The following is a 20809-nucleotide window of genomic DNA, read 5'->3' as shown; positions in this document are numbered from 1 at the left end:
AGCCACCCAACACAATTACACTCTCACGCTGGTCCCGAAATAACAAAAGCAGCTCCACGTTTATTTGTCACACATTTTTTCTTCGTGTAGGTACACTAAAAACGGCTCAAGGACCACTCGTCAAGGGAAAGGACTCCTTTGACGACGCATAATTTTTTACAGGTTTTTCGCAAGGGTTAATTCAATCATCATAAAATTTATCTAGAATATATCCCATCTAAACTCTAGAGGGCAAGAGGGGGGTGCACGGAACTGTTGAGCGTATGCAGCAGAATAATAATAATGGTTAATCCAGAAGCTAGGCGCGTTTGACAAGACCGGATTTTTGTCGCGGGCACGTCGTATCGTACTAGTGTACTACGCTCGGTGACCCGGTGAGACAACAGTTCGGCCGGAGTCCAAGACCCCAAAGAGAAACTAGAGAATCCCATGCCGCTGCGCGAGATGCGATGCGACTGTGTCAACCCACGCGCGGCGCGGGTCCGGCGCGGAGGTGCGTGCGTACACATCCGCGCCGTGCATGCCAAGCCGGCGTGCGTGCTACCTGTCCGCTCGTGAGTGAAACTGGGTCGACACCTCCGCACCGGACGTCCGGACCCCATACACCTCCGCCCGATTCCCGACGCAAATCCGACGCGCTTTCGGGGCGCCGGATCGTACAGCCGCCTCCCTTTTTATAGCGCTCGCCATCGCCACTCTCCCCCCATTCCCACTCGCAACCCACGCTGCCCCACTCTCGCCAACCCCCTCCACGTCCACGATCTGCCCGCTTTGCAGTGCCCGGGCGCCATGGACGCCGCCTCCTGCGTGGGCGTGGCCCCGGCCGCGCTGCTGTCCAGGTCCTTCTCCGACGCCGCCGCCATCGCCCGCGCGCTCCACTTCTCCCTCTGCGACTCCTCGCCGCTCCCCGAGCCGACGACGCATCAGTACGTTGCTGCCACCGACGTCGACCTTGGCGCGTGCGGCGTTGCCGTGGCCGCGCCCACGCCTGCAGTGTCGAGCGAGAACGCCGTGGTGCTGAAAACCCGGGCGTCGTTGTCGCCGTCGGCTCGGTGCCGGCTTGGGCCGGCGGGTGGCGGGCGCGCGGGGAAGCGGCGGCCGAGGCCGTCGAAGCGGGCGCCCACCACGTACATCAGCACCGACGCGGCCACGTTCCGCATCATGGTGCAGCAGGTGACCGGCGCGCAGGTCGAGCCGCAGGACGACGCCTGCCTCGGCCTCCTCATGCCACCACCGCCCTTCGACGTCGTCGACCCCGCCGCCTTGCTACCGGCAGACACCGCGGCGTGCGCGGGCGCGGCCCACGTCGCCACTTGCGTCCCCCACCCTCTCCACGCTGCCGCTGCTGCGGCGGCAGCGGTGGCTGCCCCGGAGCAGCCGTGCTTCCCGACGCTGGACTCGTGGAACGTCATGTACGGCAAGGACGAGGTTGTTTGAATTACCAAGGTAGGAGTACTACGTACTTGTAACTAATGAATGATGCATGCCATCGTGTGCCCTGCCCATCGATCGCTTGCTCCCATCGTCTGTTCGACGTAGAATTGTAGAGAGAAGCTGTACATTACTGCACGCAGTGAGCCGTGTGTCCGTGGTGGCAGAGCGCGTCGGAGTGTGCTAGCTTAGCTAGTGTAGCAAATTAGCAACCAGGTTCCCGGCTCTCCTACCTTTCTTGTGATGGATTCCTATAGTTGCACTTGCAGATGCGTCTCAATGTCCCATTGATCCATTTTGCCCTTCAATCTCTGCTTTTCCGGCCAGACAATCCGGTCCATATTGTTTTGCTCTATTGTTGCTGAATCTTGAACAAACATATTATGAGTTGTAGTACTATGGATTCTGTACATTACATACTCTGCCGAACTCTTGCGGAAAGGAACGAGGCCAGTACAACACAAGGACGTACATACACGTACTGCAGAATAGCACGGGCTGCTGCAAGCCTGCAACGCAGCCATGCACTCTGTGGATGATGAACACGACGAGTCGACCGACCCGTCAAGTTGCATCGTCGCGTCGTCAGCACCAGCACACCGCACATAGCCACAAACCACAAGCGTTCGCGAGGGCCACACTTAACCTGCGACTTTTCTCGTAGGTCCGAAAAGTCTCGAGCTTCCTGACGAGGACGACGGGCCCGGTTTTGCCATGTTTCAACGTCAAGATTTCGAGGTACACCGCTACACGAGTCGCTCCTCCATAGTATTGACCCGCGACGCGCGGTGGATACAAGTCATGCAATCCGCTCAGCTCTGCTCTGCTCGGCGCTCGCTTTTCATCGGAGTTGAAACGAAACGATGAGGGGAAAAATGCCCAACCCGAGCCGAGAGACCAAAAGCTGCAATTTGATCCCTTGTCGGCGATGGCGATCGCGCACTTGGGCTGCACCTGCTTCCTTTTTCACTGGGGTTGAAAATTTCGTAAAAACCACGTGCCCCGTTCACATGGCAAGTGCAGTGTAAAGAGCCGTGGAGGACGTACAATTGGAGCATCTCTGCGACTGCGCCAGGCGTAGAGAATGTTTCAGGCCGGCCAACTCGGTAATTGCCGTAAAAATGTTTTCTCTGAAACTTCCAGACTTAGGAGGGTGTGTTTAGTTCACGTCAAAATTGAAAGTTTGGTTAAAATTAGAATGATATGACAGAAAAGTTAGAAATTTGTATGTGTAGGAAAATTTTAATGTGATGAAAAAGTTGGAAGTTGGAAGAAAAAGTTTTGGAACTAAATATGAGCTTAAAAAGTAATCCAACAACAATATATAGGCCATGTTTAGTTCACACCAAACTTCTCCCAAACTCCCAACTTTCCATTACATCACATCACATCCAAAATTTTTCTACTCACATAAACTCTCAACGTTTTTTCCAAACTACTAACTTTCCCTAAACTTTTCCCCATTTTAGGAACTAAACACAGCCATAAGCACTTTGCCTGAGCAAGGATATGTAACTGAGGTTGTGTTTAGTTTGTGTGCCAATTTTTTTAAAGTATATGGACACATATTTGAAGTATTAAACATAGACTAATAACAAAACAAATTACAGATTCCGCCTGTAAACTGCGAGACGAATTTATTAAGCCTAATTAATCCGTCATTAGCAAATGTTTACTATAGTACCACATTGTCAAATCATGGCGTAATTAGGCTCAAAAGATACGTCTCGCGATTTACATATAAATTGTGCAATTGGTTTTTTTCGTCCACATTTAATGCTACATGCATGTATCCAAATATTTGATGTGACAGAAAAGTTGAAAGTTTGAAGAAAAAATTTGAATCTAAAACACGGCCTGAAATCATGGCTTTACTGATGCCAATACTACTATACTAGTCAATGGGGGAGAGATTATCATCGCCACTTAGTTGTGAGAGATATCTCAATACTTTTAACAAGCAACATGGCTTTACTGATTAATGTGGTGTTTGGATCCAGGGACTAAATTTTAGTCCCTATCACATCGGATATTTGGACAGTAATTAGAAGTATTAAACGTAGACTAATAATAAAACTAATTGTATAAATAAGAGCTAATTCACGAGACAAATTTTTTAAGCCTAATTAATATATAATTAGCATATGTTTACTATAGCATCACATAGGCTAATCATAGATTAATTAGGTAGATTCGTCTCGCGGATTAGTCTAGGGTTATGGAATGGGTTTTGTCATTAGCCTATGTTTAATACTTCTAATTAGTGTCTAAACATCCGATGTGACAAGGACTAAAATTTAGTCCCTGGATCCAAACATCACCTAAGTTTTGCTGAGATATCATCTTATAATTTATAATTCATGCATGGCTCATGGCTGAGGACATCTTCAACCAACAAAACGACACAAAAAAAGAAAGAACAATGCAGAACAACAAATGTATAACACATGCATGCCACAAACATCCAAGCAGATTTCAATTGAAGATGGCGTTCAACAATCGTTAAGTCCTAACTGAAGCAGATAAATACGGTATATAATAGGACAATAGTACCACAAAGTACAAAAGTACGCTGAAACGAGAGTAAATACTCCACATTTTTTTGTCTAAAAGGAGAGTTACACCAAACATTTCCTCTTTTCGGAGGACACCAAAGAAACCATTCCAATAAAATTTGGCACATGTCCGATGATTTGGCAAACAACATGCCTTCCTTTCAAGTCAAACACTATCCATAAGTATGTGTAACACCAGAATACCAGATACACCCAGCCAACAGCTTCCAAGTTCCCAGAACAAATTCTGTTGAAGAAGACAATTCAAAATGTCAAACAACGAGAAAAAAAAAGGTTTTGATCAATCTAATAATGAATGGCACAACCGTATAAATGCAAGTTTTTAGGTATATAACTTAATCAAAATTCATTGATTGGGTTAAAGTATTATCAGAATGAGTAATACTTAGGCCCTGTTTGGAACGTTCGAATAATAAAACACACCTTTTAATACATACTAAAACAAATAATTGCATAATACAGGAGGAAAACATAAAATTTAACCATTTATGTAGGCAACACTGTTGTTGATATTAAAAAAACCCCAAATCTTAATAAATTTAATCGGCATTCTATCGTCGTTCCACTGAAAAAAAGGTTTAGATAAGCAACATGAAACATACAAGAATTAGAGAGATAGGCTCAAAGGAAAATTTCTGTGAGATTAGACTTCATGCTAACTTTTCTCTTAAATCTCTATGCATTATGCTATTCTAAAGGAATATATGAATCCTACAAAATTCCTTCACGAATCTTTTCTCAAGGGCTTATTCATAATATAAGAAAGGAAAACATAGGAATATGATAGAATTGTGCGTGTCAAATAGAGGATTGGAAAACGTAGGGAAAAAAAGAAAAGTATTGTTTGGAACAAAGGAATTAGCTCAATACAAGAATCTTTCAAAACAATCACCTTAAATCAAACAAAATAGCTTATGTTGTTCCTAAATTATAGATGATTAAGGTTTAAGTATTAATTTTCCTTGGACCTAGCAAATGAAAATAAAAAAAATGGTCCTAGTGAATATTTAAAATCCTATGTTTTCCCTATGAAATGTATGTCTAAGGAAAATGCCTTCCACTTTTCCTATACCCTAATCCTCCAGTCATTTTCGTAAAATAAAATCATCCATTCTGAACGAGTGAGTAGTTTTAATTCCTATAGGGATTTGAATCCTCCACTTTTCCTAAGAAAACCCCTTCAAACCGAATGAGCCATAAAAAGAGGACCTCAATTAAGAAAGCGTTTGAATGTCTTCTATGGACAAAACAACATTTCATCATACTTGGTGTTTTTTTATGAAATATTTGGGTATGGAGAATAATCAAACAGAAGAATATTCCTATAGAGTTAATGTATACATGTATACTTTCTATATCGTTACAATCCACTACATACTATCGTTCAATATGCAAGCATCCCACATCATCATCCGTTGCAATATTACATCTCAAAGATACTGCAAGCATCCACATCATTTACAATTTATTACATTCTAGAGCTCAACATGCAAGCATGTCAAATCATCATCCCCACATGATTGTCATAATATTTCAACATATAAACATAATCTCGGCAATATTTAACATAGATTCATAAGAAGATGATGTCAAACAAATTGCCAGGCTTATAATGGTTTAAACTTGCTATAATGTACCATGCATACTCCTCTAAAATTTTTTATATTGAATACTTATACTTTTAAACGTGTCTAATGTACCATCACACGTCCAAAAGCATCCATATCCTATTAGGAGCTGAGGTGGCATGCCTACATAGAGATGGTGTGATGTGTGAGAGCACATCAATATTCATTCACTTATACTACATCGACTCCGAATTGGCACACCACATCAGCCCTTGGAGGGGGTATAGGCATAATTTAACCCATGATGATACGTTACAGAAGTTAAGTGTGTATGTGTGTGTGTGTGTGTGTTGTGTTGTGTTGTGTTGTGTTGTGTTGTGTGTGTGTGTGTGTGTGTGATTTAAAAGTGTAGGACATGGATGTCATCATAGAATTTGACCCATCATGATGGGTTTGAATCATTACTTTACTTTACATGAACAAGCATGCATTAATTTTTTACATGCAAAACATTAAATATTTTCACTTCAATGGATACAAAGAGAAACAAATGGTAAGAGGCCTACTTTACATTCTAGTACATCAATACTTTAGGATGAATTTTTCTACTAACTCATTATCCTCATAAGTACCATACCTTCTACTAACTCATGAATTCCATGAGACTTTAGTAAGATTTTAGAATTGGAATTGTTGGGAAAAAAATTAGGAAAATAAGGATAGAGTAAGATCTTAGGAACAACTGACCTCTAACAACAAATTTCGTTGGACGACTTCCCTTATGTGGTTACTTGTTATCCAAAGGTACCTTTGCACATGTGAGATTGACATATACAAATTTTTGGCCTTCTACACCCCGAACCATTGCTTTGACCATAATCATAAGTAAGCTCTGTCATGGGAGGAATGTTCTTGATTGCAAAGAATGCAATATGTGGGTAGCCCTCATCACCATGATCATACATCACTGGCTGGTAGAAAACATTAGGAGAGCAACTATGATTCATGAAACGAGCTACGTTGCCAGTTTGCTTTGCACTAATGATTGTTGGCAACTTGTTGACAGAAAACACGAGGCCTGGGAGATCTGCTTAACTCCAGTGCAGGTCCAAAGCTCGCCTTCGGGTGTGCTAGCATGCCAGTTGATTTGATCCTGTAACCAACAAGAAGTAGAAGCAAAGAAATCGCGGTTAAATCTATAAATGATAGCCGATCGGCTAAGTGCCGATGACATATCATTTATCTTTGAGCCGATGTCATATGTGTATCGATCGGCAATCTTGAATAAGTAAGAAAGAACTAAATCTACTCGATCGGCTGTAGATGTTAACGATATATACTCCTTATATCGATATATACTTAAATCAAGTGATTGGGATAGATCGGTCGCCATGCCGAGACAGTATAAATCACTTAGACCAAAATATATAGTAATAACAGGACTATATATGTTTACAGCATAGCCGATCAGATAGATCTAGCATGTATCGGCTAATACTCATATACTACTTTATATCAGGATATTAAAACAGGTATAGAATATCAAGCAAAAGCCTAATATATTCAAATACAACAATATCTTGGCATAAAGGGCAGATTTAACATGTCAATAAAGCATATAGAGCAAATATAGTTAAATCAGATAAGATCGGCTGAAACTCCGATGCTACCCTAATCGGCAACCAGAAGGCAGGCTAGAGGTTGATATTCTAAGCACGACTTAATATATCAAACTTAACTGATGCAGCATTAAGTATGAAAAGAAGAACAATATCTAGACAATCAAACCACTGGAAGTTTCATAAAGTGGTAAATATCTTATATAATTTAGGTCAACGTCGCTATTTAACCTGGTCGGCTGCCTTCTACCGACAGATGTTAGCCGATTGTAGATTAGATAGTGGTATTGCCGGAGATTATGTAAGATATATGATAGCTCGGTGAATTATATAAACGAGATCAGAGTATCATAAAGATGGAAGCACTAATCCCGAAAACACAAGTTGTCATAACAAGTTTTACCTCTTGTTGAAGATTGAAACCGATGCAGCTCAACCCGAAAGCAAGAACTCGTCGAAACAAAACTAAAGTAAAAGGGTGGCGATGCGCCGAGATTGTATTGAACGTGTGTTAAAAGTTACATAGGGCTCGGGTATATTTATACCCGAGAATTACAAGATATGTCCATAACGGACACGACTACTATCTCTAACAAACTCTAAGATACTATAAGTCTTTGCGGCAGACTTTTGCCCAATCATATCTCTAAGGAAATTACATAAAACATCCTAACTAATAGATACAATTGCCTCCTCAGGACTCTATCCATGTGCGGCAATCACCTTGAAGCACCTCAATCCAACCCGACATCACACATCAAGTTGTATTGCTAGGATCGGCTACATCGGCTTACCTAGTCCGACTCAGACTCAGCCGATCTTATCGTAGCTAATCTGGACTCCAGCCAATCCCTGCTCTGTTTCCGAACTTGATCTCCGCCTCCGACTTCGCTTCAATCTAATCTTCTTTCCCAATGCCGATATTACCAAATTTGGTTGTTAACACAACTTCTTGAATGTATCATTCATGTCATAGAAAGAAGGTTCACCTATCAATTCTGGTAAATAGTTCCATTTTAAATTATGCTCTGGTCTAGTAACCTCAAATATGTATTCATCTTCTTCAACTAAGCTATCTTTGTCAATAACTACACCAACATATTCACATACAAATGCACCCGCCGGAATGGGATCCCAACTGCGAAGGCCCCAACCTCGATCCATCGTCTTGAACACTTCAAAGTGTAGATAGGAACCCCTCTGTACCACTCGGTTCGAGCAATTAATTGTGCAAGCACATGAATCATTGCACTCATATATCATAGTCTTTCGACAAACAAGTATTCCTGAAGAGTTGTAAGGTAAATAGCTGCCATTTGTTTTCAAACAAGAGCAATTGTCTTCACCAAGGCATGAGCTTGTGCATTTGCAGACACACATCTTGTTTGCTGAAACCATATGATTCCCATTATCAAGTTTAGTTGAATAGGTAAAGTTGTTAGGAGCATCCTCACTATCAATGTTGTTTACAACACAAACACGAGCTATTTCTGCACCATTTGACATGTCAGGCATTATGACATGATCTCTACAAGATGGATTTTCCCTCCATTTCTGAGTATTCTTCCATACTACAATGCCATTAGGCTGGCCTAGTTCCCTGACCAACTTGTTGAACTTTAAGTTAGAACGAGATTTTGTTGTTTGTCTGTACTTTTCTTCGATCTTATAAAGACCATCATATATGTATATTTTTTCCTTTGAGCCTAGCCTAACCAATGGATTTGGTTCACTACGAATAAGTCTAATATGATTCCTTCTAATAAAACTCTGATTCAACGAATAGTTACCTCTCTCAAGCTTATGGTGGACTTTGCCTTGGCCATTATATACCAAAGTATATGGGTCATCATCACCATTCTCATACATTCCAGATGACACAATGCATGTAGCTATCTTATCTTCCTTATTAATAAAAGCACCAGACATGAATTCAATTCCTCTATTGATGTTACTATGTAGCCCTACCAAGAGCATCTCAATTCTAGAGTAGAATATGTCACCAATTTTAACTCCTGGGACCTCTCCAACCCTCTTGTCCTTGTTAACATGATATCCAACTTTTCTCATGAGGTTCAATGCTTGGAAGACAAGCTGTTTTGAAGCCATTTTCACATCTATCAACTGCATGATCCTCCGATGTAGTCCACCAAATGTCATGAGTATATCATCAACAGCTTCCCTAGGATTATCTGAAATTTGAAAGAAAGGTATATGCAAGTCATCCTTGTCAAGTCCCCAAGATCGCTTCTGTTTTGTCGATCCATCAGCTATTAGCAAACATGAATTTCTCAACAAAATTGTTGAATCACTACGCAAATTATATGATCGACCCTCCATCTTCTTGCACCCTACAATACAAGTTTGAGAAGGATCCTCTGAATTATATGTCACATGATTGGGTAGTCTTCCTCTCTTTCTTTGACTAGATATATCCAATTTGTCTAAGGAAGGTCTTAAAGAAACAATGTTATTACCTTCTGGGGTAACAGAAGACAACGAAGTTCCTCGTGCATGCCTGCTTGGTCTTCCCCTCTTCCTCATAACCGATTTTCCCACGGACATTGAAGGACATGGTAATGCTGATGTCACCATTATCTTATCTTCATCCAGATCTAAATGAACCATAGAATCCTGTGGATCTGATGCTTTGTGTTGGTTACTTTCCATTGTGCACACACGGGGTGGTTGAGGAGATGATGATGAGGGGGAGTGGTGGCCTTGGTGAAGGAGATGGGATGGATAGAGGGAAGTGACAAGAGGAGGTGTATCTGATCGAGGACGGGATGTGATGGGGTAGGAAGAGATAGGTGATAGGGGAGGAGTCTCAAGTAGCGGATGTAGGGAAGCAACAGGGTGGTGTGCAGGGTGAAGGGGAGAGGCAATAGGGGTAGGGCGTGGGGATGGAGATGTGTCCTGTGGAGAGGGGTAGCAAGAAGGAGCCCTATGGGTGGAAGGAGGGAGGTGACAAAGAGGGATGGAGAGGAGGAACGCACCGTGGAACGACGAAGATGACGAGGAAGGGGATGGGGAGGAGGTGCATGGATGGGTGTGGAGAAGAATGGTTGGGGATCGATTAGGGAGGAGGAGATAGATGGATGGGGATGGGGTGTGGTCCTTGTGGACAAGACATGTGCGCACGGGTAGGGGGTGAGGGAGAGAGACGATGGGGGAGGGTGAAAGTAGATGTGTTGCATCAAGACGTAAAAAGTGTGAATACATGTGGAATATATAATCAATACCCAACAACTAAAAATACTTCTAGGATGGTGGTGGAAAACAATGGAAACAATGCCTAATAAATCACACTTTTTCTAGCATGTATTTGCTATATTTCTAGTTTTCTATATAGAATCAATTTAGCAACATAGGAATACTAGTTTCATCGTTGACCTTGTCATGTTCAAGTCAGGCTCATCAACTTATAACTTACTATTTTATTGTGTGGTCTCACAATGTATATCATCACAAATTTTTTGACATCACCATATTTGCTCCAACTTATGAATTTCATAGAAGATTGCTCCAACTTACTTTTTCCCGTTGCAACGCACGGACACCTAACTAGTTTTTATAGTATTGATATCTAATTCTGAACTCTAATTGGGATGATGTATATCTTGTACGTTGCTTTCTTATGGCCTGGCAAGAATTATGAAGCAATTAGAAATCCAACTCCTGTCCCAAGTAACATGCGAGGTTTTAAAAAGATTTCTTATACGACTCCTTATGTATTTTCAAAAGTGAACGAACTTAAAAACCAACTCAAATACGAACGACGTACCAAAGCATCAGCGGAAACATCTTCAATTTTTATAATAGTAGAAATTATTATATATATATATATATATATATATATATATATATATATATATATATATATATATATATATATATATATATATATATAAATTCAAAACATCTTACCTTATAAGATACTCTCCCAAAAAATATAAGCATTTTTTATAACAGTGACAAGTCAAACATTTTTAACTTTGACTATTAATAGTAAAGAAAAAAAGATCAATCATGTAAAATTAATGTTAAACAAACTATTATAATATACAACTCTTTTTATTTAAAACGTCACACTTTTATAGATATTGTTGGTTAAAGTAGTATCACGAAGACCGTGTCAGAGTCCAACAATGGCCCTATTTGGATCCGGAGGGCTATTAAATAGCCCTCCGGAATCTTGCTATTTAGGAGTATTAAACATAGATTACTGACAAAACACATTCCATAACCTTTAGGGTATTTTGCGAGATGAATCTAACGAGGTATATTAATCCATGATTTGCTACAGTGATGCTACAGTAATCAACCGCTAATCATGGATTAATATACATTATTAGATTCGTCTCGCAAAATAGCCTAGGGGTTATGAAATCGGTTTTGTCGGCAATCTACGTTTAATACTCCTAAATAGCAGAATTTCAGGAGGCTATTTAATAGCTCGAAGGATCCGAACAAGGCCAATGCTTATATTTTGGAATAGAGTGAGTAAAACAAAAATATATTTTTTTTCTTTGTTATAATAAAAACAATACAATCCCACTCAACCGCAAGTTGACCTGCTCACTGCGAATCTGCGATAAGCTCGCGGCGTGAGCAACGACGACTTTGGTTGGCTTCGCAAGCAACGCAACTGACGCCCTCCACACTCCCAGTCCAGGCGTCCCTCCCGCTCGCGCCCCGAACGCCAAGTCCACCCGTTCGATCGCGATCCCACGGGCGCCGCCGCCCCCAACGGCCGCCTGCCCCGGACAGCGACGTCGAGGCGCGGGGTCGCCCTAGAAATGCCGCCTCCGGCGTGCTGCCCCCTCTCGCCCCAATCCGGCATTGACGAGGTGGCGCCGCGGCCCTCGAAAAGGTTCTCCCCCTCGTCCGATTCCTCGCGAGGCTCGTCTGTTTTTGCTGTTATTTTTTTTGCTCTTTGCGATGAGTGCCGGAGTGCGTGGTGCTGTTTCGGAGGCGACGCTTTGGTTTAAGTATCGCGATTAGGACGGGGATTAAGGGAATTCTTTGCTTCAATGTTACTCATGGAGTCACGCGCGCACTTGCCTTCGCAGATTTATCGTGGATACAGCGTACAGTTCTACTGTGCGCTGTGATTTTCTTTTTTTGTTTGCGTCAACGCCGTCAAAGAGTCTACGTGGCACGGGTTTCTCTCTATTTTGCAGAAATGCCTGTACTATCCGAGTACCGTTTGTTTGCTTTTTTTGTATAAACCAGTTCTCACATGCACTACTCTTCGAAATCTAGTGGTATATGCTCTACAAATCTGATAACTTAAATCTGATTAGTTTTTTTTTAAGAGAAGGTATTTTTTACCCGGCACCGGATACATGCAGCCATTTTAATTAGTAACTTAGCCTATCGAATAGGGAACTTAGCCCTCAAATAACCCAATCTGAAATTCGCTCCTATGGAGATTTGAACTCAGGACCTTGGGTGCTACTCAGGTCAGTGCAACCACTAGGCTACATGCACTTTCACAATCTGATAACTTTATATGCCTGCAAATCCGAAAACTTTAATTTCTTCCCAAGTGTGAATTACATGGATACAGTATTTTCCAAATTAACGTTGATTCTTACAAATTCGAGAGAGGAAATGCAGACAGTATTTTCCTACTAGGTTGTATTGCTTACATGGATGGAGAAAACGACAGTTGCGTGTTGCTTGCCGGCGACCCATTGCAAACTATAAGAAGTAAACTGCAAATGGGATGCTCATGTCAGCAACCTGTTGTTGCTAACGTCTCTTCTTGTCTTGTGTTGGTTTTACTTCTACTCATGCTGTACTTGTCTGAGCTATTTGCTATATCATATTCTTTCAGTGTTGCTGTCCATGATAATTACACATAGTACGCTCTTGGGTTTGCAGTATATGTATTTTGTTCACATAGAACTTGTATTGAGCTAGTGCTTTGGTTTCAGCTGTGACAGGTCAGGATGGGCGTTCGGAGAGGTCGTTTGGATTCCTCATTGTTCCACATGCTGGTTCTCGTTTGCGCCCTGTCTCAGGTGCTCTTTGTTGGGCTGGTTACCGGTCAAACTGCACAGTTGAGTGTGGATGCTTCATCCCAGAATGGTCGGACGATCCCTGACAAAATGTTCGGCATCTTTTTTGAGGTGAGCTTATTGTTCAACTGTTGGTGCATACATTGCTTTGGAGTAGCTGTTTCATTTTTGAGCCATGTGCCATAAGAAGAATGCTTCAGTAATGCCAAAGAACTTGCTATTCTTTAGTGGATAATAGCTATTGTCAACTGCATCCTTTGTAGCAGGGGCATCATATTGTGCATAATTCACAGCTTGTAAAAATGCAACAAATCCACTGTCCAGTTCAATTAGTGTATGCTGATTTTGATAAACTTTGATACTACAGGTGAGAACTAATTTGCACTGAAACTAGTACATAAAAGTAGATTTATTGATTACACTGTTCTGGTTCGGCTTTTCAGACCATGACAACAAAACTTGTAGAATAGACTTGTGATCTACTTAGTTTTAGTACTTTTAAGATGAAGATTCTTGGTAATGTTACTTGTAGGAGCTCAACCATGCCGGGGCTGGTGGACTGTGGGCAGAGCTTGTAAGCAACAGAGGTAATGGAATCTGCTGTCTTAGGTCTGAGAAATATAACAGGCACTTCTGTTTATCTGATAAAAATGTTCATTGTCTCAGTCCCCTTTTCGTGTATCACTGGAAATAGTTTAATAAGTCAATCAATTTGTTCCTCTGTATATGCTACTTCCTCCGTTTCATAATATAAGACTTTCTAGCATTGACCACATTCATTTAGATGTTAATGAATCTAGACATATGTATGTGTTTAGATTCATTAACATCTATATGTATGTGAGCAATGCTAGAAAGTCTTACATTATGAAACGGAGGGTGTATTGCTTATAGTTGACTTTCAGAGAAAAATTATTGCAGTAGGGCTATGATTCTCCTTTGCTTTCCCTTACTATACTGGTCTGGTTACTGGCTGTTCAGATCTCGTTTAGTGAATGGTTTAAAGATTCAGCCCTGGATTTCTCTGTTTCCTTATGATGTTATGTTTTCTGTGCAAATTTCTAACAGTCCAAGTTACAGGTTTCGAAGCTGGTGGCATTAATACTCCTTCAAATATTGACCCATGGTTGATAATTGGAGATGAGTCAAATATAATTGTGGAAACAGATAGGTCATCATGTTTTGCCAGTAACCCAATTGCACTTCGCATGGAAGTACTCTGTGGAGCTACCGGAACTAATGCTTGCCCTTCAGGAGGTGTTGGTATCTATAATCCTGGTTACTGGGGCATGGTATGATCTTATCTAATACAAGCGAACAGTTGGTTTCTGAATCTCGTGTGACAGTTTGAACTTTTCCATATGCCTATAGTATGGTCTATTGAATATCTTTGAAAGGAAACATGAAATTTTGCATTTAAATGTTTGTTAGATAATTTTACATCCCATGGATTCTTTACATGCTAGTGACACGCCATATTATCATTTATATGGAACATGGCCATTCCTTGACTCGTCCTTCCCACCTTGACATATGAACTATGTAGACCTGTCTCCAGTATAATGATAATAATTTCTATTGTTCCCTCTGCTGCAGAACATTGAAAAAACAAAGGTCTACAAAGTTAGCATGTACATTAGGTCATCAGATTCAGTGGATTTGGCAGTTTCTTTGACAAGTTCAGATGGTCTTCAAAATCTAGCCACTCATACCATCACGTAAGAAATATCATATCACTCAATTACCGAGAATTCTGAATTTATTACCTATGTGCCTCTTATAGTGAAAATGAATGACAAGTGTATGAAATTTTCTTGTAGGGCTGAGAAGGGAGATTTTGCAGGATGGACAAAGGTTGAGTTTGATTTGCAGTCAAGTGAAAGAAATACTAGTTCAAGGCTGCAACTTACAACCACCAAAAATGGCATAATTTGGTTTGACCAAGTATCAGTTATGCCATCAGACACTTATATGGTAACTTCTTTTTTATGCTGCTACCTTTTGCTTTCTGGAATTATGGCAGAAATGGTATGCATTTTACCACCATACAACCATACAGCCACAGGAGTTTATGAGAAGCACAGAACAACAGTAAATCTTATCACGCAATTAGTAATTATCTCACTTGTCTTGTCATATCTCTACTACTTTAAAAGCGCAGCCGTCCTCCTTCCGTCCCCTTCTCACCATGCGCAGCAGGCCATGCGCTCCTTCGTGTGTGCGTAACCACCACAGGATCCGATACTTTCTACTCAATCCACCCACCTAGCCAATCCCAATTATATGGGCCTACTCCGTGCTTTATCCTTAATTCACCCACCCAACCAATCCAACTATATGGGCCTGACTCGTTGCAAAGCATGTGCATATTACTAGTATATCTAAATATGTCACAACCTGGAGCCAGGAATTTTCACTAGATAAAGTTATGTTGTCACTGTCATGTAATTATATTAGTTTACTTTTTTTTTCTGAGGGTCTATCTATACATTTATCGATAAATTTTCTCCTAAAAATTTGTCAAATGTAAATACAGTATAATTATATTGTAATTACACTGTAACTACAATGTAACTTGTATGTAATTGAGATGTAACTCTAAAAAAACCTACGTTAGGGCACTGCTCACGCGAAAGAGGGATCGCTAACTCACGATGTCTGTTTGTACGACGCGTACGTGCAGGCCGAACTTGTGCATGCCATCAAACGTAATCTTGGTTGTCATCTACCAGTATACGGTGTTTGGATGGCATTCATGCATGCCATCAAACGTCAAACGAGGATATGTGCGGCTATGCCCTGCCGCCCTATGTCTGCCCTTCGTTTGTCATCTACGTGTGCATGAGCCACGCATGTGGCCTGCGAACGTCCAGAGAAACAAAAGCCCGAATCCTCAGGTTCATCAAACGGTTGAAAAATCGACAAATTCCGAGGAAGAAATTTGTCAACATATTTATAGAAAAACTGTTTTTTTTTTCTAAATGCAAGTGGTAACTATAATAATCACAATTACATTTTAGCACTGAAAATTAAAGGTCTAAGAAGAAGAGATAGAAAATATATTCAATTATAGCCAACTAAGGTGTTAAGGACTTTTGATCTATTGATTTAACGGTATACATATTTATCATTTTTCCTCTCAGGGGCATGGTTTTCGTAAAGATCTTGCCACTATGCTGGCAAATCTGAAGCCTCGGTTTTTAAAATTTCCAGGTTTGTCATCTATGTGTTTTTATCTTACATTGAGGTTAGTCATTTATATAGGTGAATGTATTATGCAGGATCTGTTATTATGCCTCTGTTTTAAATCATTTTTTAATTTATAAGAGCATATACAGAAAGATACTCAACATTAAGATTGCATGCCAAGCAATCACTTTTTTTTTTTTGGCTGAAGCCAACCAATCACTTTGAGCACTAAATGCATGCATCTTGCAAATACTTTGTCCCCAACTGTATTTTGCACTAGTACAGTATTACACTGTCAGGCAGGTTCAAAAGTAACAAATTAGTGATCAATGATGTAAAGGTGTATTTTCCTCTGTAATTTCTGTATGTTCAATAATTGGATGCAGTCATGCTTATGCAGGCATCTTTTTCCTCTGTAATTTCTGTATGTTCAATAATTGGATGCAGTCATGCTTATGCAGGCATCTTGCACACATGTGCCTTGCAAACAATGATAATTAGCTTGTCACTGAATAACATCTATATTTTATCCATACAAAATATATGTTACGAAATCTTTTAACAAGAAAATCTCCCTACATATAGAGCCATTCTTTTACTAAATACAAGGATGTAATTTTTTGTTATCTCCAAGTTACTCAAGGACCAACTAAGAAAATGCATTGCAATCTCCATCATGGTTAAATATTGTGTTTGCTAATTGCTTGGTGTTGATAATGCACTTATGCATATGTTTCTTTTTTTTCTGCAGGTGGAAACTATGTCATGGGAAATTATTTACTGAACGCATTCCGGTGGAGTGAAACCATTGGACCTTGGGAAGAGAGACCTGGTCACTTTAATGATGTTTGGAATTATTGGACTGATGATGGACTAGGCTTTTTTGAGTTCCTTCAAGTAAGTAAAATGCTCCAGCTTGGCTCAGAACTGAAAGCAGCCAAATAATTGCATCAACTAACCATTAAGCTGATACACGTTGTTTCATTATTGTAGTTGGCAGAAGACCTTGATGCCTGCCCAGTTTGGGTGATCAATGATGGTACGTCTTGTGTCTAGAAAATAAGCAAAGGCATAAAAAGTTTCATTGATATTTGGAGGTGTGATATACCCTTGATTTCTGCGTTCATATTCTTTTCAATGTTGCAGGGGCCAGCCTTAACGAACAAATTCCATCTGCAACAATAGCTGCTTTTGTAAAGGTTTGTGCTCGAATATTTATTATGAAACTGGTCCTTCGAAAAACATAAGGGCTGATATCTGAAGTAAAATTGCTTATGCTCTCATGTGCAAAGTGCATTTTGTCTACATTCTTGCATTCACCATTTCACAGTATTAAGCTGCCAAAATTAAAAAAAAAATGGTGCCTATTGACTGCCTTTATCCCAGAATAGATGCTTACAACAAGCACAATCTTGTTCGAGAATTGAGAAATGGCATATGCCTTTTAGGCAAATGCTCTTGATGCCTGAGAGCTGGAAATAACAAAAGAAATTCAAATGTCAGCATGGATGCCATGTTTCTTGCATAGTTGCTGATTCTATCACTTCCTAGTTACACTATGCAAAATATGACAGATTTTATCTTGGTGGAAGCATTTATTATAGTACATAGCTCCATTTGAAGATATTTTTGTCATTTGATTTTCCCAAATACATTACAAAAACCATGTTATGTCTTTCTCTTTCAATCTCTTCATGTGTGCCATGTTCCAGGACGTTGTTGATGGCATTGAGTTTGCTAGGGGAGACCCTAAGACTACATGGGGTTCAGTTCGTGCAGCAATGGGACATCCAGAGCCCTTTCCGCTTTATTATATTTCAGTAGGGAATCAAGAATGCTCAAAGCCGTACTACAAAGGTTTTGTTCTCTCATGTCTGACATCATCAGAAGCGCTGGTTTATGTTTTTTATACCGATGAACCGTGTGCCTGTCTCATTTTGTAGAGAAATACGTGAAGTTCTATTCTGCAATAAAAGCGTCTTACCCGGACATCAAAATTATATCAAGCTGTGACATATCTTCCATTTCAGCAGTCAACCCTGCTGATCTATATGATGTCCATGTAATTTACTATATTGCTCAGTCTTTACCTAGACAAAATCTCATCTTAATTCAGGAATACCTTAGGTGGACTTTGACATTATCTCTGTGGCAGGTTTATACATCATCTGGTGATATGTTTTCCAAAACAAGAATGTTTGATAGCACACCCCGCAGTGGACCCAAGGTATTATCTATCAATTATTGTCTCATATTTTATGCCTTCAACTGACTGGTCATGTGCCTTGTGTGTACTGTGCAGGCATTTGTTAGTGAATATGCGGTGACTGGAAATGATGCTGGCCGAGGAACATTAGTAGCTGCTCTAGCAGAAGCTGCATTTCTCATTGGATTAGAAAGAAACAGGTCTTTTGCCTCTTTTATGGCATTTCTAGGGCCTGTTCACTTTGATGCCATTTTCAACCTTACCAAAATTTGGTAAAGTTGCCAATAAAGTGGCTACATTTAGTTTGCTGCCAAATTTTGGTAAATATATAAGAAATCCTGCCAGTTGCCAAAATTTTGGTAACTATGCCAAAATTTGGTAAGGTTTTTTTTGGCATCAAAGCGAACAGGCCCTAGTTTTGGCACCTGGGTGATACTTGCTTTTATTGGAAGCTTACTTGTTTTGCGAGCTGTTTCTGTGCAGTGATGTGGTCGAGATGGCAAGTTGTGCTCCACTCTTCATAAATGACAACGATCGCGGGTAAATTGTCAACTTCTCCAATCAAGCTTTTGTCTACACTTTAATCTCCTCACCCTGCTACATATTTGTCCACTGAAGACAGGATGAATTTTGGATAACCCACCTACTTCATAGGCAAACTGTAGAATGGGAGTATCTCTAGAGATAGAGACGTATATAGTAGTTCTTCATGATAAACTGTTCTTTTACCAATGATGCATGCCCTGTTGAATAGGTTTAGTCCAGATGCCATAGTCTTCAACTCATGGCAGCACTATGGATGTCCAAACTACTGGATGCTACACTTCTTCAAGGACTCAAGTGGTGCAACACTTCATCCCTTGACAATTCAGGTGTCAAACTATGATCAATTGGCCGCATCTGCTCTCACTTGGCAGAATTCTAACGATGGAAACACTTACTTGAAAATAAAGGTATTTTTACTATCCCACTAAGGAACATCGCTGACACAACTGAAATTGAAATAACCGGCCAGGAAATTCTCTCTTGCAGGTTGTCAATTTTGGTAACAAAGCTGTGAATCTTAATATAGCTGTAGCTGGACTAGAGAATGGCATTCAGGAATTCGGGTCCATAAAGACGGTGCTTACATCTGGTTGGCTGCGGGATGAGAACTCTTTCCAACAGCCTGACAAGGTTTGCTACATTTATTTGATTCACTGAAATTTGATTTTTTTTTTTCTGAATGAAAATGCACTTCCAAATATGAGATGATGAATGGTTCTTTCGTAGCTCCCATAGTTGCAGTGTATGAATGTTTATAGGGCATGTTCACTTTGATGCCAAAAAAAACCTTACCAATTGGTATAGTTACCAAAATTTTGGTGGCAGGATTTCTTATATATTTACCAAAATTTGGCAGCAAACTAAATGTAGCCACTTTATTGGCAACTTTACCAAATTTTGGTAAGGTTGAAAATGGCATCAAAGTGAACAGGCCCATAGTGTCGGTCTTAAACTTTGGTGTGAAATGCTACAGGTGGTGCCGGCGGCAAGCCCCATAACCAACGCGGGCGAGAAGATGGGTGTCATTGTGGATCCATACTCCCTCACCTCGTTTGATCTCCTCCTGGACACCAACACAGACAAATACCCACTATTGGAGTCGAGCTTTCATTCAAGCATGTGAATACAGCGCGAAATGTAATGGCATAGACATTAGGGGAATTCCCGTGTGGGAAATCCAAATTTGTGAATAAGTATAAACTACAGATACTGCTCGCCTGTCTGCAGAAGCAGTGAAAGTCCTGGTATTTGTTGTGTATGTTATCATGTATTCACCGTCTCCGGGCCTATGAGCATTGTCTCATTGCGTGAATTGCTGAGAAACAACTTTAATATACCTGTAACATCACGCTCAAGCATCCGTTGTAGTCTAGCTGGTTAGGATACTCGGCTCTCACCCGAGAGACCCGGGTTCGAGTCCCGGCAACGGAATCTTTTTGTTGCCCTGTCTTTTTAAGAATGTAAACATTGGTTCCTTTTGTTTTGTACTATATATTTTCGCTCTGTACTTTACACGTTGGTTCCTTTTGTATGTGATCGCTCTGTACTTACATTCGTTCCTTTTTTATATGATATTCTCTCTCTGTAATTTTGGTTTGATGCCAATTATCGGCTTACAAATTTATTTGATACTTTAGATACTATTTAG

The 20809-nt window shown here is 40.6% G+C and overlaps 3 protein-coding genes and 1 non-coding gene across 4 annotated transcripts; 3 read left to right on the top strand and 1 right to left on the bottom strand.

Moving 5' to 3' along the window:
* The first annotated feature begins 705 nt into the window (after window positions 1-705).
* Window positions 706-1699, top strand: LOC9269723 (calmodulin-binding protein 25). Its single transcript, XM_015773627.3, has one exon. It carries the CDS (start codon window positions 790-792, stop codon window positions 1435-1437), a length of 648 nt encoding a protein of 215 aa, XP_015629113.1. The 5' UTR covers window positions 706-789; the 3' UTR covers window positions 1438-1699.
* Window positions 1700-7660: 5961 nt separating this feature from the next.
* Window positions 7661-10294, bottom strand: LOC4332670 (histone-lysine N-methyltransferase, H3 lysine-9 specific SUVH3). The gene is made up of 2 exons (XM_015774722.3): window positions 9672-10294; window positions 7661-9545 (listed from the first exon to the last, which is right to left on the bottom strand). The coding sequence occupies exons 1-2, from the start codon at window positions 9862-9864 to the stop codon at window positions 8134-8136; spliced, it is 1605 nt and encodes a 534-aa protein (XP_015630208.1). The 5' UTR covers window positions 9865-10294; the 3' UTR covers window positions 7661-8133.
* A 1606-nt stretch (window positions 10295-11900) lies between these two features.
* Window positions 11901-20728, top strand: LOC112936042 (alpha-L-arabinofuranosidase 1-like). Its single transcript, NM_001417615.1, has 18 exons — window positions 11901-12067; window positions 13137-13331; window positions 13753-13807; window positions 14301-14512; window positions 14817-14938; window positions 15041-15194; window positions 16364-16433; window positions 17161-17306; window positions 17403-17448; window positions 17556-17608; window positions 18122-18266; window positions 18353-18471; window positions 18565-18636; window positions 18712-18815; window positions 19099-19155; window positions 19370-19568; window positions 19648-19791; window positions 20135-20728. Exons 2-18 carry the CDS (start codon window positions 13152-13154, stop codon window positions 20282-20284), a joined length of 2028 nt encoding a protein of 675 aa, NP_001404544.1. The 5' UTR covers window positions 11901-12067; window positions 13137-13151; the 3' UTR covers window positions 20285-20728.
* TRNAE-CUC (transfer RNA glutamic acid (anticodon CUC)) lies at window positions 20520-20592 on the top strand. The gene has a single exon. It is a non-coding gene; the product is annotated as a tRNA-Glu (tRNA).
* Window positions 20729-20809: the final 81 nt, after the last annotated feature.

Source organism: Oryza sativa, chromosome 3, assembly GCF_034140825.1.
Source record: "Oryza sativa Japonica Group chromosome 3, ASM3414082v1".
Classification (NCBI taxonomy): domain Eukaryota; kingdom Viridiplantae; phylum Streptophyta; class Magnoliopsida; order Poales; family Poaceae; genus Oryza; species Oryza sativa.
This window is presented reverse-complemented; position numbering and strand designations above follow the sequence as displayed.

Bases quoted from the DNA above. Each gene is read 5' to 3' on its own strand.
- LOC112936042 (NM_001417615.1), top strand. From the start codon at position 13,152: ATGGGCGTTCGGAGAGGTCGTTTGGATTCCTCATTGTTCCACATGCTG. The intron at 13,808-14,300 runs GTAATGGAATCT...TCCAAGTTACAG, and splicing joins AGAGCTTGTAAGCAACAGAG to GTTTCGAAGCTGGTGGCATT. The intron at 19,569-19,647 runs GTATTTTTACTA...TCTCTCTTGCAG, and splicing joins ACACTTACTTGAAAATAAAG to GTTGTCAATTTTGGTAACAA.
- LOC9269723 (XM_015773627.3), top strand. From the start codon at position 790: ATGGACGCCGCCTCCTGCGTGGGCGTGGCCCCGGCCGCGCTGCTGTCC.
- LOC4332670 (XM_015774722.3), bottom strand. From the start codon at position 9,864: ATGGAAAGTAACCAACACAAAGCATCAGATCCACAGGATTCTATGGTT. The intron at 9,546-9,671 runs GTAATAACATTG...CTTGTATTGTAG, and splicing joins GTCTTCTGTTACCCCAGAAG to GGTGCAAGAAGATGGAGGGT.